Source organism: Hypanus sabinus, chromosome 3 (genome assembly GCF_030144855.1).
Source record: "Hypanus sabinus isolate sHypSab1 chromosome 3, sHypSab1.hap1, whole genome shotgun sequence".
Classification (NCBI taxonomy): Eukaryota; Metazoa; Chordata; class Chondrichthyes; order Myliobatiformes; family Dasyatidae; genus Hypanus; species Hypanus sabinus.
The window spans coordinates 118,719,029-118,741,585 of record NC_082708.1 but is presented as its reverse complement, the minus strand read 5'-3'; the positions used below and the strand labels follow the sequence as shown (position 1 = coordinate 118,741,585).

The 22,557-nt window shown below is 41.1% G+C and overlaps 1 protein-coding gene across 2 annotated transcripts in view; it reads right to left on the bottom strand.

Moving 5' to 3' along the window:
• Window positions 1-22,557, bottom strand: part of arhgap10 (Rho GTPase activating protein 10) — a 229,334-nt gene that overhangs the window by 49,761 nt on the left and 157,016 nt on the right. For both annotated transcript variants that reach the window (XM_059965015.1, XM_059965016.1), the window contains 4 exons: window positions 17,869-17,956; window positions 15,064-15,122; window positions 12,486-12,591; window positions 6,527-6,686 (listed from right to left, as the gene is read on the bottom strand). In XM_059965015.1, the coding sequence (XP_059820998.1) occupies window positions 6,527-6,686; window positions 12,486-12,591; window positions 15,064-15,122; window positions 17,869-17,956 (413 nt within the window). The remainder of the gene's footprint in view (window positions 1-6,526; window positions 6,687-12,485; window positions 12,592-15,063; window positions 15,123-17,868; window positions 17,957-22,557) is intronic.

Sequence of the window (22,557 nt, the reverse complement as noted above, 5' to 3'; positions counted from 1 at the left end):
TTGTCATTTAGAAACCACAAATGCAATGCAGTTAAAAAATGAGACAATGTTCCTCCAGAATGTTATCACAAAAGCACACGACAAAACAGACACCACCAGAAAATCTACATAACTTTTGGCAATCCCCAATCCAGAGTCTGGAGAGGCTGCTGCATATTAATATCATGCTACCATCTTAGTGTGTTCCCCGGAAAGGAGCTCCAAATCCACCAGATAAAACAAAACTACCCAGACACACCAAGTCAGGAGACCAACTCTATCACCCAACAAACCAAAAACTAAAGCTACAAGACCTACACAAAACCACATAGTTACAGTTAACATATAGTTACAACAGTGCAGACAATACTATAATTGATTAAAAAAAGACCATGAGCACAGTAAAAATAGTCCAAAGATGTTAAAAGACTATAAGTTCAAAAGAAACCACCACACAGTTTCCACAAGTCCTCAGGGTCCCAACAGACTCGTCATCCCACACAGGCAATAGAAGGGAATACCCCGCTATGGACTTCCAAGGCATTGCCGGACTCAGCCTCGCAGACGCAGCACACAATGAAAGCGCCCCAACCGCAGCGGACTCCGAGTCCGTCAAACCTCCCAGCCTCCGACCGTCCCCTCCGGCACAGCCTCTCTGAGCACCATCCTCTGCCGAGTGCACTACAACGCCCCCGCCAACGGCCACCGGCAACGTGGCCCCGAGGACTGGGGGCCTGTTCTTCTCAGCAGAGACCCAGACCTCACAACAGGAATAGCAATGAAGAAGGTCCTCCTGGAGATTTCCAGATGTTCCTCTGTGCTCCCACGTCCATTTTTCATCAGATTAGGATTGTGCACGGCACCCCGCTTAACAAGTAACAGATATCAGCTCCAGAGAAGCCGCTGCAAACTGCGTTGTGCCGCCATTTTGAATGTAAATGATTAATTTTTAATTAGATTTCTCATCTTTTTCTCCAGTCCTGCTGAAGGGCCTCATCCAAAACATCGACTGTACTCTTTTCCATAAATGCTGCCTGGCCTGCTGAGTTCCATCAGCATTTTGTTTGTATTAATTTAATTTTCAGCATCTGCAGATTTTCTCTTGTTTGTGATTTAACACTGTTAGTATTTTTCGTCTGGCCTGTTTCACTAATCTTATCAGTTTAACTCCACTTTGTCTTAGAGTGTAACAAATTCAAAACTTGGTGATATCCTCGACCACTATACCAATTTGTTGGATTCTGGTATTTCAATTAAAGATTCTTTTAGAAGTCAGGACCAATGCATAAAACCTGTTGCTTCTCAATTGTTTTATTAAGAGTTGATACGAAGAAGAGAACAGCGACAGGAGGTCTTAGTACTTGAAGGAAAGAGGACCTAAAGATGGTGCCTAGCATAAAAGAACTATTTTAACCTAACAGATAAGAAAATTCCATAGATAACAACAATCCAATTATGAAATATTGTAAAATTAACCGATGAGAAAATACTCATTCACTTAGTGCAAAGCTTCCAGAACTTTCCCAAATTATACACTGTATAACTACTAGAGGCATATTAAACTGTTATGCATACTATAACCACCAGGAATCATAGGAAGCAGCTCCTTGTGTGAAAGAAATTATACGAAACACAAGCAGATTATTAATTGTTGAATTGTAAAAAAAAATGATAATTAAACATTTGGACCCAACAGCTGGTTGAAAGGAGAAAAGCTGCACTGATGAATAAGCATGTTTATAACCATAGGTAACTCACCAAAAGATTAAAGCACATTTAAAAAGATTGGGTCTAGTCAGGTAGTTCATTTGTTTACTAAGCAAAAGTTATAAATGTTAAGTTTGTCTTCACTGTTACAATGAAAAGCAATGGTGCTGTAAGCAAGAGTGAGTAAGTAAAAGAGATAGTGGATGAGAGAGAGAGTGATATTTGACAGCTCACAGAAGAGAACAGATATACCCTTGCTTTTATATTCTAGTCCTCTCAAAATGAATGATAACATTGCACTTGCCTTCCTTAACACTGGCTCAACCTGCAAGTTAACCTTTTGGGAATCCTGCACAAAGATTCCTGAGGCTCTCTGCACCTTAGATTTTTTGAATTTTCTTCTCATCTTTATTCCTTCTAACAAAGTGCATGACCATACACTTCCCTACATTATATTCCGTCTGCCACTTCTTTGCCCATTCTCCCAATTGTTTAAGTCCTTCTGCATACACCCTGCTTCCTCAACACTACCAGCCCCTCCACCTATCTTCATATCGTCCACAAACTTGGTCACAAAGCTATAATAATTTCCTTCATCCATATCATGCTGTGATATACAACATGAAAATAAGCGGTCCGTCCCAACACCAACCTGTGCGGCACACCATTAGTTGCCAGCAGTCAACCAGAAAAGCCCCACTTTATTCCTACTCTCTGCCTCCTGCCGGTCAAATAATCATCCATGTTAGTACATTTCTTGTAATACCATGTGCAGCACCATATCAAAGGTCTTCTGACAAAAACAAGTAAATTAACATCCACTGACTCGGCTTTGTCTACCCTGCCTGTTATTTCCTCAAAGAATTCTAACATATATATCAGGCAAGAATTTTATATGCAAGATGCACATAGTTGGGGGTGATGAATTAGCATGGACAGAGAATTTGTTGAGCAATAGAAAGCGGAGAGTTGGGATACATGGGTGTTTCTCCGGTTGGCAATCAGTGGTGAGTGGTGTGCCGCAGGAGTCAGTGCTGGACCCGCAACTGTTCATGATATACATTAGCGATCTGGAAAAGAGGACCAACTGTAGTGTATCTAAATTTGCTGATGACACTAAATTGAGTGGAAAAGCAAATTGTGTAGAGCAAACAGAGCTTACAGAAAGATATAGATAGATTAAGTGAAAGGGCAAAGGTCTGGCAGATGGTGTACAATGTTGGTAAATGTGAGGTCATCCGCTTTGGAAGGAAAAATGTAAGATGAAATTATTATTTAAATGGTAAAAGATTGCAGCTTGCTGCTGTGCAGAAGGACTTGGGAATCTTGGGAATGCATGAATCGCGAAAGGTTGGTTTGCATGAACAGCAGGCTATCAAGAAGGCAAATGGAATGTCGGTCTTCATTGCTAGAGGAAATGGATTCAAGAGCGGGGAGATTATGCTGCAACTGTATAGGATACTGGTGAGGCCACAGCTGGAGTACTGCTTGCAGTTCTGGTCTCCTTACTTGAAGGATGATATATTGACTTTGAAAGCAGTGCAGAGGAAGTTGATTCCAGAGATAATGGGATTAGACTACGAGGAGAGATTGAGCTGCCTGGTACTGTACTGGTTGGAATTCAGAATGACAAGAGTAGATCTTATAGAAACATATAAAATTATGACAGGGGTAGATAATATAGAGACAGGAAAGTTGTTTCCACTGGTAGGTGAGACTAGAACTAGGAGACATAGCCTCAAGATTTGGGTAAGTAAATTTAGGACAGAGATGAAGAGGAACTGCTTTTCCCAAAGAGTAGTGAATCTATGGATTTCTTTGCCCAATGAAGCAGTGGAGGCTACCTCAGTACATATACTTAAGACAAGGTTGGATAGATTTTTGCATAATAGGGGAATTAAGGTTTTGGGAAAAAGGCAGGTAGGTGGAGGTGAGTCCATGGCCAGATCAGGCTTGGCAAGCTGGATGGCCTATTCCTGCTCCTATTTCTTATGTTCTTAACTTGGAGTTTACTGCGTAAACTCAGAAAGAACCTGTTGGTATACAAGCATTGCTTTATATATTCAAGCTTTAACTGGCCACAAATCTGTCTAATCATTCTAAACAAAGAATAGATACATTTAAGGAAATTATAGTTCCTATTCTAAATTATTTGCATTTTTTCTGACCTCGAGTCAATTTAAAGGTAAAAATCAATCCATCTATTGTCCAGAACGTTTACTGTCACATAAAGTTAAATCTTTGAAAGCTATTTAAATATTTTTGATCTCACTGATCAATTCCACTATTCCTTCACAACACCAATTGGTACTTTGAATTAACCCAAGTAATAGTGTTTTTACCATTTTATAAACAAATACAATATACTCTACGTAAATAATATCATTTACAAATAAACATAAAACTGAGGTAATACATTTTGACATTGAGGGAGTCAATGAATTCAAATATTAACTCTGTTTGCCTTTCTACTATTGCTTCCCAGCTTGCTGAGTATTTCCAGAAAGTCAGCTATATTTCACAAGTAACCCTCTCACTGGGGCTTGTATACAGACTTGGCTTGTTAGGTAGCTCTGCTAAAGCCAGGTGACTCAGCAGTGAGAAGGACATCTTTCATAAACAATATATGTCTAATGTCAGTATGATTTGGGGTTCAACCAAACAGGAACGTTATGATGTTCTGATTAAAGGAACCTTTATTTAAGCAAATGCTGTGTAAATACTGCCCATACACAGTTATCGGCCAGCAAGAAATGTGAGTTCATCACTAGCATAAAATTACTAAGGAACTATATTTACTAAATTTTTAACTTTAGTGAACAGTTACAGAAAAATAAAAGGGCTTATTACAGTTAAACCAATCTAATGTGCAGCTAACACTGGAGCTCATCCTGGGATAGTCAGGGCGGTATCTCTTTACTCACGAGCTTGTCCCACAGCCAGCGTGAAAGCGTCCGGCACATTCTGAACTCCCTTCAAAGAGCATCTCGAACGAGCTGGTTCTCTCAGGAGTACTGGCCCTTCCTCTCTGGAGCCATTCATCTGCACAAGGCACTTCTTGCAACGGGAACTTCTCTTCCAATGTCATTTTGTGGCATCTTCCCTTGTGCCCCACTCCTCAACTCTCACCAAAAGACCCCAAGCCAGACTATTGTCCTTCAGAAAACTCTTCCCCGCAACTCTCTGGAACCTTCTCTCACATCCCGCAATCCTGACTGGCTGACACGCATTCCTAAGTTGGACAACGTGAGTCTTTATCTTAGCTGATGGCAAAACACACTTTCCAGCACGGCACGCTGCTTTTACAGAAAACTGCTAATGTAAACTACCTCACAGCAAAACATTAAAAATCTTAACCAGGGTATTACACACATAACTTTACTAGGTGTATGGTAGATTGCTAAAAAGGAGGTGTGGATCTGAACAAAGTGGACAGATAATGAAATGCAAATCAAAATCAGAATTAGTAGCAAATAATTCTCAAAAACCTCCTGTTTTGAAATCACTATTACACTCAATTTGGTGCATTCTGATCAGCTCCTGTGAGAAACATGGATTAATTATACCACCGGAGGAACATGTGTACAATGACATCACATGCCATTCTGGGCCAGATGTACAAACAGAGTACTTCCGTGCCATTATATTTTGATTACATTGATTACATGCATAACAGTAAACTACATATCACCAAAATACAATAAAATAGCAATCGCTGAACTGAAAATTAGCTTGAAAATGTTTCTGTAAACCTTTACCTACTAAATCCAGCTTAATCTAGAACCAGTTCATGTCTCACGGAATATTGTGAAATACAAGGGTGCTACTCAAAGTGAAGTTGAATGATCTTTATTGCTGCAACTTATTTTCTGCTACTTATCTATTTAATACTGTTTTTCTATTACCGTCTTGTTTTATCTACCACTTTATTTAATTGCTTGAGAGGAAGCTGAACAGAGTTTCATTGTACCTATGTATAATGATAATAAAGATCATTCAATTCAATTCAAGTTCTCTGAGCAAGACTGAAGTTCACTTGTGAAATTGAGAGGATTGATTAAATCAGTATTGAGGAGAATGGAGAGTACGCTCATTTTAATTTCATATTGTAAATAATGAGATTGCATTGTATACTGAATTTTATAACTATGATACTAAAGATCATCCTCAGCTTTAATATCATTCTCTGATATTAAATGGAACTACTAAATGGCTGAGATCATTTGACTTATGAATACCTGCTTGTATGTGTGAACTCCCATAGTGTTACTAAATTCATTAGAATGTCACATGCTACATACACACACATGTACATAGGTACATTTCTATGAATGGCAAAACTAGTCTTCTTTCTCTACGCTTAGTAAATTATTTATCAGCCATACGATGCCATTCATTAAGGTCCTGTGAAGGTGAGGTAACCGTGTGCACCTTCCAACTTATGGACAAAATTGACTTAAGGATGTCTGTAAAAATGAAACGCATTTGTCACCTAGGGTTCAAATAGTGGCACAGCACTTAGTGCTCTTAACTGAACTCCAGGCACCCAGGTTCGATATTGGCCTCAGATGATGTTTCAGTGCAGTTTATGTGTTCATCATGACACGTCAGTTTCCCTTGGGTGTTCTCATTCCCTTCCAAATTCCAAAAACATGCAGGTTTTTGGGTTAATTAGTTATGGTAAGCTATCCCTAGTGCATGGCAGGATCATTCACAGGGGGTTGATGAATATGATGATAAGAGGTAGGAGGGAATTGGAGGAACAAGGCAGATGGAAATGCTCTGAGAGGGCCTGATAATGTCCTTCATGGCATGGGAGCATGGAGGAACATGAACTGACCTTTTCGCAGTTTTCAATTAGAATTTCCACAATGATGTTTTGAAACTTGAGATCCATGATGGCAGCCACACTTTCCTGCCGAGCTCTCATCAGAGTCGGTCCAAATACAACTCCCAGGTTTGCAACAGTCATCAGGTTCAGCTTTGCCTTATTAGATACGCTGTGAAGGAAAGGGAGCGACCAATTATTATACCCAGTGTAAAGTAAGCCACATACTACTGAGCAAGTCTCTTTACAGAAATACATTTTGACCTCATTTGATAATTCAGTTTCAACCACATTAACCAAATAAGACCCCTACCCCTATCGCTCTATCACACCTACAGAGAGGTTTGGGGGAGCAGAAGAGTGAGAAAGAAACTAGAGAAATACAGTTGGAAGGGTGGGGAGAGTCTGAGAGTATGTAAAGCACATGTAGAGGATAAAGAGGGCATGCAAGGTGGGGGAGTGTGGATGGTACAGAAGAAGAGAGTGGGTAAGAGCGAGGAAGAGAGTGGGTAAGAGCGAGGAGGAGTGTGGATAAGAGCGAGGAAGAGAGTGGATAAGAGCGAGGAAGAGTGTGGGTAAGAGCGAGGAAGAGTGTGGGTAAGAGCGAGGAGGAGTGTGGATAAGAGCGAGGAAGAGTGTGGATAAGAGCGAGGAAGAGTGTGGGTAAGAGCGAGGAAGAGAGTGGGTAAGAGCGAGGAAGAGAGTGGGTAAGAGCGAGGAAGAGAGTGGGTAAGAGCGAGGAAGAGAGTGGGTAAGAGCGAGGAAGAGAGTGGGTAAGAGCGAGGAAGAGAGTGGATAAGAGCGAGGAAGAGAGTGGATAAGAGCGAGGAAGAGAGTGGGTAAGAGCGAGGAAGAGTGTGGGTAAGAGCGAGGAGGAGTGTGGATAAGAGCGAGGAAGAGAGTGGGTAAGAGCGAGGAAGAGAGTGGATAAGAGCGAGGAAGAGAGTGGGTAAGAGCGAGGAAGAGAGTGGATAAGAGCGAGGAAGAGAGTGGATAAGAGCGAGGAAGAGAGTGGATAAGAGCGAGGAAGAGAGTGGGTAAGAGCGAGGAAGAGTGTGGGTAAGAGCGAGGAAGAGTGTGGGTAAGAGCGAGGAGGAGTGTGGATAAGAGCGAGGAAGAGAGTGGGTAAGAGCGAGGAAGAGTGTGGGTAAGAGCGAGGAAGAGAGTGGGTAAGAGCGAGGAAGAGAGTGGGTAAGAGCGAGGAAGAGAGTGGATAAGAGCGAGGAAGAGTGTGGGTAAGAGCGAGGAAGAGAGTGGGTAAGAGCGAGGAAGAGAGTGGGTAAGAGCGAGGAAGAGTGTGGGTAAGAGCGAGGAAGAGAGTGGATAAGAGCGAGGAAGAGTGTGGGTAAGAGCGAGGAAGAGAGTGGGTAAGAGCGAGGAAGAGAGTGGGTAAGAGCGAGGAAGAGAGTGGGTAAGAGCGAGGAAGAGAGTGGGTAAGAGCGAGGAAGAGAGTGGGTAAGAGCGAGGAAGAGAGTGGGTAAGAGCGAGGAAGAGAGTGGGTAAGAGCGAGGAAGAGAGTGGGTAAGAGCGAGGAAGAGAGTGGGTAAGAGCGAGGAAGAGAGTGGGTAAGAGCGAGGAAGAGAGTGGGTAAGAGCGAGGAAGAGAGTGGGTAAGAGCGAGGAAGAGAGTGGGTAAGAGCGAGGAAGAGTGTGGGTAAGAGCGAGGAAGAGAGTGGATAAGAGCGAGGAAGAGAGTGGGTAAGAGCGAGGAAGAGAGTGGGTAAGAGCGAGGAAGAGTGTGGGTAAGAGTGAGGAAGAATGTGGATAAGAGCGAGGAAGAGAGTGAATGAGAGCGAGGAAGAGAGCTCATGAGAATGAGGGCAAGGGAGGAAGAGCTCACAAGAGAGCAAGGCAGGGAGCAAAAGGGAAAAGCAGCAAGAATGCTTGTGATCATGGGAGGTGGGGTGGGAGGATGAGGGAAGAGTGAAGAGAAAGGAGGAAGAGAGGAAGCTGAAGCACGGCTGAGAAGGGAGGAGAGATGGAATAGTCAGAGAGCAGAGAGAAAAAGTGTAAGAGTTGCAAGAGAGCAGGAAGGAGAGTTACCAGGGGGAGGGGAGAGGAAAGAGTCAGTCAGGCTACATTGTCAGCTGGAGTATTTGGAGACTGATGGGCTGATATCTCACACACACCCAGGCATGTTCACCTGTCACCTTTTATAGTTTCTCAGTAAAATAAACTACATTTGTACAAGCTCGTGAAAATGGAAGTATATGGTCACCATTGTGGAGTAAAGGAAATTGAGGATGTACTGGAAGGCAGAAGTGGAGGAATGTACAAATATGGTAATGGGAACTAGAGAAGGTTGCAAAGATGCAGACAAAACCCCAGAAAGATCTGAACCAGCTGAAAATTTTAAATATCATTAGGAGATTGTTGACGCAAAGCATTTTTCAGTGGACATTTTCTTTTGGTAAACTTTTTCTTTTTTGTATAACGGTGCGATTAACAGTACAATTAACATGCATTTTTTTTAAAAATCATGCAATTTCAATAAGTCTTCTACTTTCCTACTTGTAGCACTCATCTGTTTACAGCAAATTAACTGAATACATTATCATCAACTGAGATGCTCTCTGTTGGTCGGGGTCAACCATGGATGCTGCGCACTAGTTGTCGAACTCAATACACAAGCTAGGGCAGTACCACATGGAGAGCAAGTGACTCCTCTCTCCACGCAGCTGATGAATCCAAAGAAATGGCAGAGACCAATACAGTTTGACACTAGTGGCATCCCAGGAGATGCCATTCAGCGTTAAACTGATCGTAGGACTACCAGCTCAAGATTTTTTTTCTTGGGGTTTACTCCTGAAGCCTTCCCCATGACTGCGTATAGTCACAAGGCAGCAGAGGTTTGAGATCAGAGTTTTGCTTCTCCCCGATGAGCTACTAACCATGGCTATCAAGCCCCACTGCCAGAAGCAGTTGGTTTTAAGATGCCAGTAACCTGCCTTTGCCCCTCCACCTGTAAGGAGAAATGGTTCCGCCAGGCTTGGTAGCTAAGTCACAAATGAAGCTGGACTTAGTTGCAACTGGCTATCTGAGATGCTCACCATTGAGGTCATTTAACAGGTAGTGGAAGCATATCTCCATCACCTCCTGCCAGCAATGACAACCTGAAGGAACAAGTGTCATCAACTATCTATTGTAGAATGATACAATTTTCTTTCCCAATTATTCTGCTCATATTGCACCATTATCTGCAGTGCCTAATTTCATTCAGACTGGATCCAGGTTATGGAAATGATATATAAAAGGATGTGTAATAAAAATCAGTTTTAATACATTAGGATATATATATTTTTTAAGAATTATATTTTATTTTATCTGACCTAACTTATCAAAACTGATTGTTATTTTGACTTTATATACATGTGCATGCAAATATAAAATGATGATAAACAACTTGCTGAAAACCTGGTTCAATTATAATCTTATTGTGAACAGATCACCTTTGCAAACCAACTACACCTTTGCAGAAATTAGATTTTTAAGGAATATAAAAATATAAACCTCTCACTCAATGTCACTAAGACCAAGGAACTGACTGTAGACATTAGGAGAGGAAAACTAGAGGTCCATTAGCCAGTACTCAAGCGGATCAGAGGTGGCAAGTATCAGTAATTTTAAATTCTTGGGTGTCAATATCTCAGAGGACCTGCCCTGAACCTATCATATAAATATAATTGCGAAGAAAGCACAACAGTGCCTCTAACTCCTCAAGAGTCTGTGGAGATTTGGCATGTCAACAAAAACCTTGGCAAACAGATGCGTGGTGGAAAGTGTATTGATTGGCTGCATCATGGTCTGGTATGGGAACACCTTTGAGCAGAAATTCCTACAAAAGGTAGTGGATTTGGCCAGTACATCACGTGAAAAAACCTTCCCAACCATCAGTCTCTTGAACAAAAGGGGATAACTGCACTCTTTCTATTCCTGGTGTTCCCACAACCGATGGTCTCACTTTAAGGACTCATTACCTTGCTATTTCATACTCATTATTTATTGCTATCTATTTATATTTGCACAGTTTGTTGTTCATTGATCCTGCTTACACTTACTGTTCTATAGATTTGCTAAGTATGCCCACAGAAAAAGAATCTCAGTGTTGTATGTGGTGAATGCATGTACTCTGATAATACATTTTACTTTGAAATTGTGAACTTTCAATTTTTCACTGGAGATGACAGTAAACGAGTGACTGCACTGACAAGTTGCCATTTAGAAGTAAACAAAAAAATCTGTTGCTTAACTTCCCATGGAGATGTATCTTTGAAATCTGCATTGGCTGCAAGCAACTTGACAGAGACAGTAATAGAGCAATGATAATAAACTGTTAATTTGAATACATCAAGGGAGACCAACAACACCCAGAGCAAAGTCACTTCTCAATATAGCAGGTGTACAGAGGTGAAGGGGATCCGTAACTTTAAATTCCTGGCTGTCACTATCACAGGGTACCTGTTCTGGACCCATCACATAAATGTAATTACAAAGAAAACACAACAGTTTCCTTAGGAGTCTGTGGAGATTCAGTATGACATTAGAAACCTTGACAAACTTCTACACGTGTGGAAGAAAGTGTGCTGACTGCTGCATTACAGCCTGGTATGGGAACACCAATGCCATTGAATGGAAAATCCTACAAGAGGAAATGGACTTAGCCCAGTACATCACGTGTAAAGCCCTCCCAACCATTAAGCATGTTTACATGAAACGTTGTCATAGGAAAGCAGCATCCATCAAAGATCCTCACCACCCAGGTCATGTCATTTCTCGCTGTTGCCATCAGGTAGGAGGTACAAGAGTTTCAACCATCAGGCTTTTGAACAAAAGAGAATAACTACACTTAACTATTGAGATGTTCTCACAACCAATGATTTCACTTTAATGACTGTTTATTGTGTTACTTCATGCTCTGGTTATTTATTGCTATTTATTTATACTTGTATTTGCACAGTTTGTTGTCTTGTATGCTATTGTTCTTTCACTGATCCTGTTTACAGTTACTATTCTATAGATTTGCTGACTATGTCGGCAGAAAAAAAGTATCTCAGGGTTGTATGTGCTCTGATGATAAATTTTACTTTGACTTTGAACTAATGGCAGGTCTGCAAAGCAGGGAGTCTGAATATTCTCAAGTCAAGAGTAACTGCTATTTCGACAGCTCTAGAACCTATTGTCCAGAGATGCATTTTAAATTTAATCTACCGTCCATGTTCAGGGCTAAAGATTTGTTGCAGAAGTTAATATTTTGCTATATACCCCAAGGGCAGAATATGCTCCAGTACCAGACATTTTGAAGATGGTTAATGAATTTTTTGAATACAGCTTCCATTGTGACATTAGGACCCCCTGAGCTCATCCCAGAGTTCTTGAGTTAGTCTTCAAACTAGGTGTGATAGATTTCCCTAATATCCAGAAGCAGCATCCTTTAATTCTAAGACAACTGGGTCGCAAATTCCATCTCTTCCCACCTTTCCTAGTTGATCAAACTATACTTTTCCACTGATGCAAATTTATCAAGTGTAAACCCAAAACAGCAATGAACATTTATTCATTATGATAATAATCAACACAACTTTCGCTAGCGACTCTCATGTGATCGCATTCTGCAACAATGGCAAATATTTACCATTATTGCAGAACTATTAATTCTAATGCTACTACATTCTGCTCCTGCTGATAATCCAGGAAGCTCTTAAATTGTTTAGAAAATTTAAATACTGGGACAAAATATTAACATTTTGTTGTTTGCAGATGTTGTTGGTAATTTTTTAGAAACTTTCCTCAAAGTACTGACCATTATATTCAGCTGTTAGTTGGAGTAGGCAATTCATATTTTACAAAAATAATATAACCAGCAATTTGTTTTAAAGACAAAAACTATTCCCTGTTCAGTTTCTTAATCTTGTAGACCACACAGTTACTCACAAACAGCAGAGTTTATGTACACTCTGTGATTAACATCTTACTTGGCCAAATGCTTGATGAGAATGCCCAATATCTCGCGATTCTTTTCTGGAAGCTTATGAATGAGGGAATGAAGCGGCTGGATTCTTGATTCGGGACTACCACTTTCTGCAGAACAGAGAACACAACAGAACTCCGTTAGTTAATAAACAGTTCATTTTCTTACACTGTATACAATACTCAAGTGCTACAGATCTATTCTTTCACTAAATGAAACCCAACTTTTCCAATATTTGACCTTTAGCAGTATGTTACTCTACATCTCTCTAATTTTGCGTCCACTATCAACAACTTATCACCGAGAAACAGTATTAATTCAGCCCCTTGAGCTTATCTGCCATTTATTTGGATTACAGTCAATCAGCATATCAACTTCCTCTACCTAAATCCACTCTATACCCTTTGATGCCCTAACACAACAAAAATCTAATAATATTTTCTTTCAAAATTGGAATTGGACCCATTAGTTCAAAACAAGAATACTCAGGGAGTCAGAAGAACCAGCAGAAAAGTAAAGTCCTCAGATGCAAGTCTGGAGGAGATGAAGCCACAGATTCAGTTGAAAACAAGATTCAAAACTTTAAAGACAAAATATGCTTTAACCTGGTGCTAAAGCTAGCCAGCTAACCAGTGTTGAACAGAATGGCCTAAATAAGGGTAGGACAGAGCTTTGAAAAAGCTCATATATATTGTCTAACGTACACAAAAGATGGCCAGCAAAAGGCTCTAAAGTCTATAGATTTCGAAGGCATGACTGAGTACAGTAGAACTTCAATAAATCTGCACTTCAGGACTTTGGTAGTGCTGAACTGAAATTTTCCAGATTATTTAAACACAAACATACTTAATTCACATTCTTTTTAGGAATGTTACAGTGCAGTGAATTAAGTGTACACAATTGAGGCCTCCATCAGTCAGGGTCAACCATGGATATTGTGCCCTCGCTGTCCAGCTGTCCTGGGCAGTACGATATGGAGAGCAAGCTGTTGTCTATGTAGCAAGCTCCCCCTCTCCATGCATCTGATGAACCCAAAGGAACAGCAGAGACTGATACAGTACCAGCAATACCAGTCAGCGTTGAACTCAACGTAGGACTGCTTTAGGGACTTTCCTCTGGAATTTACTCCTGAAGCCTTCCCCATGAGTGGGTATCGCCACAAGGCAGTGGAGGTTTAAGATCAGAGTTTCCTTTTCCTCGACGAGCTGCCAGCCTCAGCTGATGAGCCCCATTTGCCCACAGTAAGGTTAAAGATACGGTGGGAATCCTGACAGGGGGCTACTGGGATTCCCAAATGGTCAAGTATTATTTTATGTGTTTTTTCTCTATTTTAAACTAGATCCCTTGTTCTGGATTTCTTCACTAACAGGAGAAATATATTTACATTTATCTTATTGAATTGCCCAATAAAACTATCATTCAATCACCTGAGCTCAAGGGAACAAAAGGCAAAATTATCCTACTTGTTCCAGACCACAAGACACAGGAGAAGAATTAGGTCATTGACTGATTGAGTCTACTCCACCATTCCATTACAGCTGATTCATTATCACTCTCAACCCCATTCTCCCACCTTCTCCCTGTAACCTATGACACCCTCACTAATCAAGAAGCTATCAACCTCCATTTTAAACATATCTAATGACTTGATTTCCATAGCTATCTGTGGCAATGAATTCAACAGATACGCTACTATCATCGGACTGAATAAATTCCTCTTCATCTCTGTTGTAAGTGAATGCTCCTCTATTCTGAGGCCGTGTCCCTTGGTCTTAGTCTCCCCCTCTAAAAGAAATAATAATAAAAATTCTAATAATTTAATACTACAGACAACTACCTCATTCAACTATTTTGCAACTATCTTATGCAACAACTGTATTTCCATTGCTGATAGATTTTTTTTCACTAATATCCAGTCATGAAGGAACCTCAAATTCTTCAACTAAATATTGAAAAGAACGCAATAACATTTCTATAGTTTTCACTCAAATTCTAACCAATTTCAGAATGAACCAGACTGCTTGTAACCATCATACTGTATCAGATCTGATCTTTTCCTAAACTTTAAAATTCATTTTGATTCCATCATAATAAACTACTATTGTAGCATTACTTGGATCATTTATCATTCAATCAATTAGTCAATCAGCTGCCAAAATTTCAAGATTTCAGCAATTGTGAAATTTTTCCTTCTGGTTCCCACCTAATCAGCTTCCAATCTACTCTGCACCATATCCTTTATATTGGTACTAGAGGTTAGAAGCATATCAATCCACCCCATTTCTCATTCCTGCCTGTGTCTTGTTACATTAGATAGCCATTGCAAAGTTTCCAATTGATGATTTTCATTCTGTCATAAAAATACAATGTTGTAGTTCATCCCTCCCATTATAACAATCGCTTAATCTGTAAAATATGCCACTGCCACTATCCAACACTCCTGACTTGGTGTTACCCTCTCCCCACTCATAGTTGAGGACAGAGCATTAATGCAAAGTCAGGTCCCATATCTGACTTGTTCCACAAGAACAAACTGCAAACCTTTTCTGTATTTTAAAGCTGCTCTGTACTTGGCTACTTACTGATTAGAGAGATGAATTCTGAATGCAACTTGTAAGTCATGACAGGCTCCGGAAGATTCCTGTAACATTCATAAAACAATAAATAAGTTGAAAATCTAAGCAAAACATTTAGTGACTTGAATAATAAAGGTTTGGTGTGGAAAATGGGGATCCAATAAGTAGCCCATTTGTCATGATAGTGCTGAGTTCTTTTCAGTATTGTTGCAGCCACAATAATACAGACAAGTGGACAGAAGAAGTGATAAAGATTAACTTTATTTGCCACATGTACTGTACACTGAAACATCAAAATATACAAATGAATACAACTTTTGCATTAATGACTGGGAACAGCCTATAGGTGTCACCATGCTTCTGGTGCCAAAATAGCCGTGCCCACAGCTCACTAAACCTAATCCATGTGTCTTTGGTCTGTGGAAGGAAACTAGAGCAACTGAAGGGAAAGCCACCGGATTATGGAGAGAAGTTGCAAACCCCTTACAGACAACAACAGAAATTGCTTGCAGTGTAATTGCATGGTGCTGCAGTCTTGACTTGTGTTCACTAGATGTTCAAAAGGCATTGAGAGTTGGGAGGTGGGACCCTCACTACCTCTGACCTTTTCTTCCAGTCACAGAACTTATTGTTAATCTAGTTAAGGTTCTGGTCATTGGAGACCCCTCCCCCTGATGAAGTTCATAATGGGCATTTCTTTGGGTATCTAAAGACTAAGCTCTCTCTTATTGGAGAATTTTGCCTGATGTACATATTGTTTTTCACTGAGCAATTCAGTGCTGCAAGACTTGCTAAACATGGAATATGAGGTGTTGCTCCTCCAACCGGACAGCAGCCTCATCGTGGTTGCAGAGGCGGCCATGGACCGAAGTACAGTATCAGAATGGGAATGGGAAATAGCCATCGGGAAGACCTGCCTGTTGTGGCAGACGGAGCAAAATTGCTTGACACCTCACATATCGTATGGGTAGCCTCCAACCTGACAACATGAACACTATTTCTCTAACTTCAGATAATTTCTCCGCCCTCCATTCGCTCCTTTTCCATTCACCTTCTGGCATCCTCTTACCCCTTTCCCTTCTACTCACCTGCCAATCACTTCCTTCCGATGCCCCTCCTCCTTCCCTTTCCCCATGGTCCACTGCCCTCTCCTATCAGATTTCTTCTTCTTCAGCCCGTTATCTTTTTGACCTATCACCCCCTCCCCAGTTTCTCATTTCATCCCCCACCACCCATCTTCCCCAACACCTGGTTTCACCTATCACCTGCCAGCTTGCGCTCCTTCCATACCCCCCCCCCCCCCAGCAACACCTCTCCTCCCCAAACTTTCTTACTCTGGTTTCTTCTCCCCTCCTTTCCAGGCCTGATGAAGAGTCTTGGCCCGAAACGTCAAATGTTTCTTCCTCTCCATAGATGCTGCCTGATGTGCTGAGTTGCTCCATTATTTTGTATATGTCCCTGAGGACTTGACCACTCCTCTGGAGCTCTGCCACAAAGCTACTCTTGTTCAGAAAAGAATTAAACTCTTGTTCATAAGGCTTTTTTTTTAATACTCTACATATTAGGTTGCTCAGATCACACGGAGCTGAAAAACTGGATTTAAAATTAGCAGGATAATAGCAAAAGAATGTTTCTCTTGCTGGAGGTCTGTGACCCGTGGTATGCCACAGGGATCAGAGTTCATTGTTATTTGTCATCTGCAATTATTTGGCTAAGAATATCAGAAGTAGTTAGTCAGCTTGCAGATCATAACAAAATAATTACTGTGTTGTATGCAGTAAAAAGGAGAACCAAGAATTGTAGCAGGACCTTGATCAGCTGGGTAGGTTGGGGGAAGAATGAAAAAAATGGAATTTAATTCAGATTACTGCAAAGTGTTAACATTTTTGAAGAACAAAATAAGGTAGGACATTGAATGGAAGATGATATAGAGCGTCTTGTGGCATGCTGGCATTCATTAGTCAGAGGGGTTTAATATAGAAGTTGAGAGGTTACGCTGCAATTGCACAAAACAACGGTGAGACTACACTTGGAGGATTGTGTTCTGTTTCGGTCATCCTGTTATAGAAAAGATGAGATTAAAACTGGTAAGAGTGCAAAAAAAATTTACAAGGACTACTGTTGCCAGGACTCAAGGGACTGAGTTATCTATAAAGGTTAGACAAGCTGCAGCTTTACTCGTTGGAGCATAGGAGACTGAAGGGTAATCTCATAAATGTGCAGTATGTAAAATTATGAGAGGCATAAAGAGAGGAGTCATTTTCCCAGGGTTGGTAGCTGAGGAAAGTACATTAGATACAGTTAAATAGTATGTGGACAGGTAGGAGAATGACAAAGATTTAGAGGGATATGGACCAAATGGTGCAAAATGGGATTTGCTTGAATATGTATCTTGGTCTGCATGGACAAATATGGACCGAAAGCCCTTTTTATCCAGGCTGTCGAGCTCTATGTTGTCCAGGTGCCACCTGGAGTTAAAATATGATGTTGTTTTCAAATAACATAGGAGATTACAGTCATATCAAATTGACTGAGGGAAGTAGAGAGTATTGAAAGAAACTTTCCCTCCTTGCCTTTGAAATGATTCCATGAGACCTGAAGTGGTGTGAGATCTTTGCTAAAGACTGCCATCCACTTCTAACTGTGTAATTGTGCTGTTGACTCTGATTTCAGTTTCTAGAACCCTACAACATAAGGTTGAGTGATGTAATTGTTGCTTCAGATTCTAAAGTTTGAACAGGTTTTTTTAAAAATAAACTGCTTTTGGTCATGACAGCTTGAAAGAAGTACAAAATAGGCACAGCTGCTCACCGCAGATACTGTTTAAGTGCACTGGTGATGGTCTTTGTTTCCCATTCCATTGTGTTATCGAGATCAAGTTCAGCACAGGTCTTTGCATCTGGAAAATATCATTACGTTTATTAGCACAACTCAGTACTAAGTTTTCAATGCAGAAGAAAATAGTAGAATTGTAGTCCTTAAGAAGGACAATTACCTACACTATCATATTCTGAAAGCCTTCAAACCCGGTGGCATCTCTTCTGCTTTCTGTGCAAGAGTATGACAGATGAAAGCAGCTTACTGCCATCTTTCCAAGGAAACTAAGGATGGGCAATAAACATTAACCTTCCTGCTATAGCCATGCCCCAAAAATGATTTTTTAAATCATTGTAAAGGAAAGAACATGTTAATGTTACTGTTCCACATATGTTCTAACAAAGATATTTAATTCAACTAGGAACAAAAGAATAAAATAAGTGAGATTTTAGTGGAAATGCTATCAAATGTTTAAGCATTATGATGTTAATATTTAATACTGAAGTCAGTTGCTTGATTTGGCAGGCTATGGAAGGCTACTTTGCTTTCATGCGAAGTATGTAATCCACTACCATTTATTTTTGTTGTAGCCTTTCCAAATGTCAAATAATGCATTAGCAAAGCAGATTTGGCAGCATCAGATCCTAAAGAAAGAGTTAAAGAGGGCAGCAGTGGAAAGTAGTCATGACCAATTCTACACATCAATAAACATTTAGCAACAAAACTCCAACAGTAAGCGTGGGAACACACTGTTCCCACGCAGCTCCTCCTAAATCATTTTCAAAGCATATACTGTACATTGGTGTACACACAAATTACAATTACAAATTACAAATACTTTATTGTCACCAAACAATTGATACTAGAGCGTACAATCATCACGGTGATATTTGTTTCTGTGCTTCGCGCTCCCTGAAGTACAAATCTAAGTAAATATAATAAAATTTTAAATTATAAATCATTATTAGACAATAGAAAAGGGAAAGTACAGTAGTGCAAGTCAGGTCCAGATATTTGGAAGGTACGACCCAGATCCGGGTCAGGATCCGTTCAGCAGTCTTATCACAGTTGGGAAGAAGCTGTTCCCAAATCTGGCCATACGTATCTTCATGCTCCTGAACCTTCTCCCAGAGGGAAGTTGGACAAAAAGTGTGTTGGCTGGGTGGGACTTATCCTTGATTATCCTGACAGCACTGCTCCGACAGCGTGCGGTGTAAAGTGAGTCCAAGGATGGAAGATTGGTTTGTGTGATGTGCTGGGCTATGTTCACGATCTTCTGCAGCTTCTTCAGGTCTTCGACAGGACAACTTCCCTACCAAGTTGTGATGCACCCTAGAAGAATGCTTTCTACGGTGCACCTATAAAAATTAGTGAGGGTTTTAGGGGACAGGCCAAATTTCTTCAGTTTTCTCAGGAAGTAAAGGCACTGGTGGGCCTTCTTGGCAGTGGACTCTGCTTGGTTAGACCAAGTCAGGTCATTTGTGATATTCACCCCGCTGAACTTAAAGCTTTTGACCTGGTTCCACCTGCGCACCACCGATGTAGATGGGGTCGTGCGGTCCGCTACTCCTTCTGAAGTCAACAACCAATTCCTTCATCTCGCTGACGTTGAGGGATAGGTTATTGTCTTTGCACCATGCCACCAGGTTCTTAATTTCCTCTCTGTACTCAGACTCATCATTACCCAAGATACAGCCTACAATTGTGGTGTCATCAGCAAACTTATATATTGAGTTCGATGGAAACTTGGCTACACAATCATGGGTGTACAGTGAGTACAGCAGGGGGCTGAGTACACAGCCTTGTGGGGCACCAGTGCTCAGAGTGATTGTAGAGGAGAACTTGTCCCCTATCTTTACAACCTGGGTCCTGTCTGTGAGGAAGTTGAAGATCCAGCTGCAGATCTGAGTGCTAAGACCCAGGTTCTGGAGCTTAGGAATCAGTTTATTTGGGATGATGGTATTACAGGCAAAGCTGTAGTTGATGAAAAGGAGCCTTACATATGCGTCTTTATACTCCAGGTGTTCTAAGGAGGAACATAGTGCCAGAGAGATGGCATCTGCCGTTGACCTGTTGCTCCAGTGGGTGAATTGCAAAGCGTCGAGATTGACCGGTAGGTTATGGCTGATGTGTGCCATAACCAATCGCTCAAAGCACTTCATAGCAATTGATGTTAGAGCCACAGGTTGGTAGTCATTCAGGCATACCACCTTGCTTTTCTTCGGCACCGGGATTATCGTTGCCTTCTTAAAACACGAGGGGATCTTAGGCTGAAGCAGGGAGCAGTTGAAGATGTCAGCAAACAGTTCAGCTAGCTCGCTTGCACAGGCCCGGAGAACCCGTCGCGGGACGCCATCTGGGTCCGTCGCCTTCCTTGGATTTATCTCCAGGAAGGTTCTTCTAACGTCTTCCTCGGTGGCGATGAATCTTGACGCCACCACGTCCAGTTCATCCAGAGGGGGCGGGACACCCCTCTTCAGTTCGAATCTTGCGTAGAATACGTTAAGTTTGTCAGGAAGTGCTACAGTTATTGATATTCCCAGCCTTTTCTTTGCACCCAGTGATCTCATTTAGACTCTGCCATAGTCTACTGGCATCGCTCTGGTTAGCCTGGGCTTCCAACTTGGCTCGATATTGCCTCTTGGCGCCCTTAATGGCTTTCCAAAGTTCACTCCTGGATTCCCTGTAGCGACTGGTAAAAGCCACAGCTCTAGCCTTCAAAAGGGACTGGATCTCATAATTCAGTCAAGGTTTCCGGTTAGGGAATACCTTAATTGTCTTGCGAGACACACAGTCCTCTCTGCATTTCCAGATAAAGTCCGTGACAGCTGAGGCATACTCATCTAGGTTAGCTGCTGAGTCCTTGAATACTAACCAGTCCACCAATTCAAAGCAGTCACGGGGGACCTCATCCGTTTCCTCTGCCCAACGCGACACCACTTTTGACACCGTGACCTCCCACTTCAGTTTCTGTTTGTAAGCCGGGAGGAGGAGTACGGCCTGATGGTCCGATTTTCCGAAGTGAGGTCGTTGGACAGAACGGTAGGCATCCTTGACTGCTGTGTAGCATTGGTCAAGTATATTCGGGCCTCTAGTGGAGCAGGAGACAAGTTGGTATAACTTTGGCAGCACTTTTCCGAGGTTGGCCTGGTTAAAGTCCCCCGCTGTAATGAGCAAAGCCTCCGGATACCTGGTCTCAAGTTCACTGATGTTGGCATGCAGTGTATTCACAGCACACTCCACGTCTGCCAGGGGGGGAATGTAGACCACTGTCAGTATTAACCGAGGTGAATTCCCATGGCACATATGACAAGACACATATGCTGCTCGTGTACATATCAGGAACCTGCTTTCAGCAAGGAAAAATTGATACACATTTAAAAATAACATTCCGCAGTAAAATAGAAGAAAATGAATTGGAAAAATTGATTCTTAAAATATATTAGGGGTGCGAATTCAAAACTGCAAATTCATCCAAGTAAAAATCTTACTGTGATTTCCTTCTACATTTATTTTCCATTTGTTTATCTGTAAAAAGTACAATTAGGAAGAAAGTTCCATGCTGACCTTAACGCAAAGCATCAAACTTCATTATGAGAAGTACAAATCTATGATCACTATTGCTAGGAAAACTAAATATTATGTAGAATTTTGTGAATAAAACATGCCAGAGCTATTTTATGTGCTTAACAAAAGCCACAGCCCTTTACGTCCAATACAAACACAACTAAAATTATCCTGATGTCAAGATGTCAGCCTCTGCCTCTAAGTAAACACAACAACTCAATGTCTGTGTTTGTGAAATATGTAAAACAGTTTCTATTATGAACAACATGTGTCATCTGTCATCCATTACATTACGCTACAATTAGCTTAGAATGGCAATCTTCAAAGATCCATTTTCTACCATGACTAAATGCAAAAGATGTTCCAAACGATCTTGCTATGGGCCAAATGAGGGCACCCTTGCTATTGAGTGCTAAACAGCCACAGGAAATGGACAATTATACAACTTTGTGAAATGAAGGTCCTGGGGGACAACTTTAGTTGTCTGAAGAAGGAACCCCATCCCACCTTACCAACTGAAACAGTCCGGGACTTCCCATGGAAATTCCTGAGCTTGATTCACTGGTGAACTACATGCAACGGGCACAAGTTTTTCAACATCATTAGGCCACAGTATTGCAGCAATTATTTGCTGTATCAGCAATTAGAATATCATTGTTTACAATGCAATGCTTACAATAACACCATGCATACATCCAGAATACTATACGCTCTGAAGTGTTGCAAGCTGGATACATTTTTGCAAGGAATTTGATATCTATTTGGAGATGAAAAATTTTCAAGACAAGTAAAGGATGCCTAACTGATTGTGTGGTTCTTTTAAAGGGTGACAGGGCTAGCAAGAGTAAAATACACTTAAATTTCATTATATAAATCTCCTGTAATTATCTCTGCTTGCTAACTCCAGAGACCAACTAACTCCTAATGGTACAAATCAGTTAAACTCTGACTTCCAGACTTCTGAACTACAACTTTGAAGTCAGAGGATGAGCTGCTTGGTCAATTTCACCTGGACTTGGTACTGAGTCCAATCACAGAGCATAATTGGCCATAGCTAAGGGATTACTTGCACTATGTAAAGAGTGAATCTACATTCATTTGAATAAGGTTAATGGC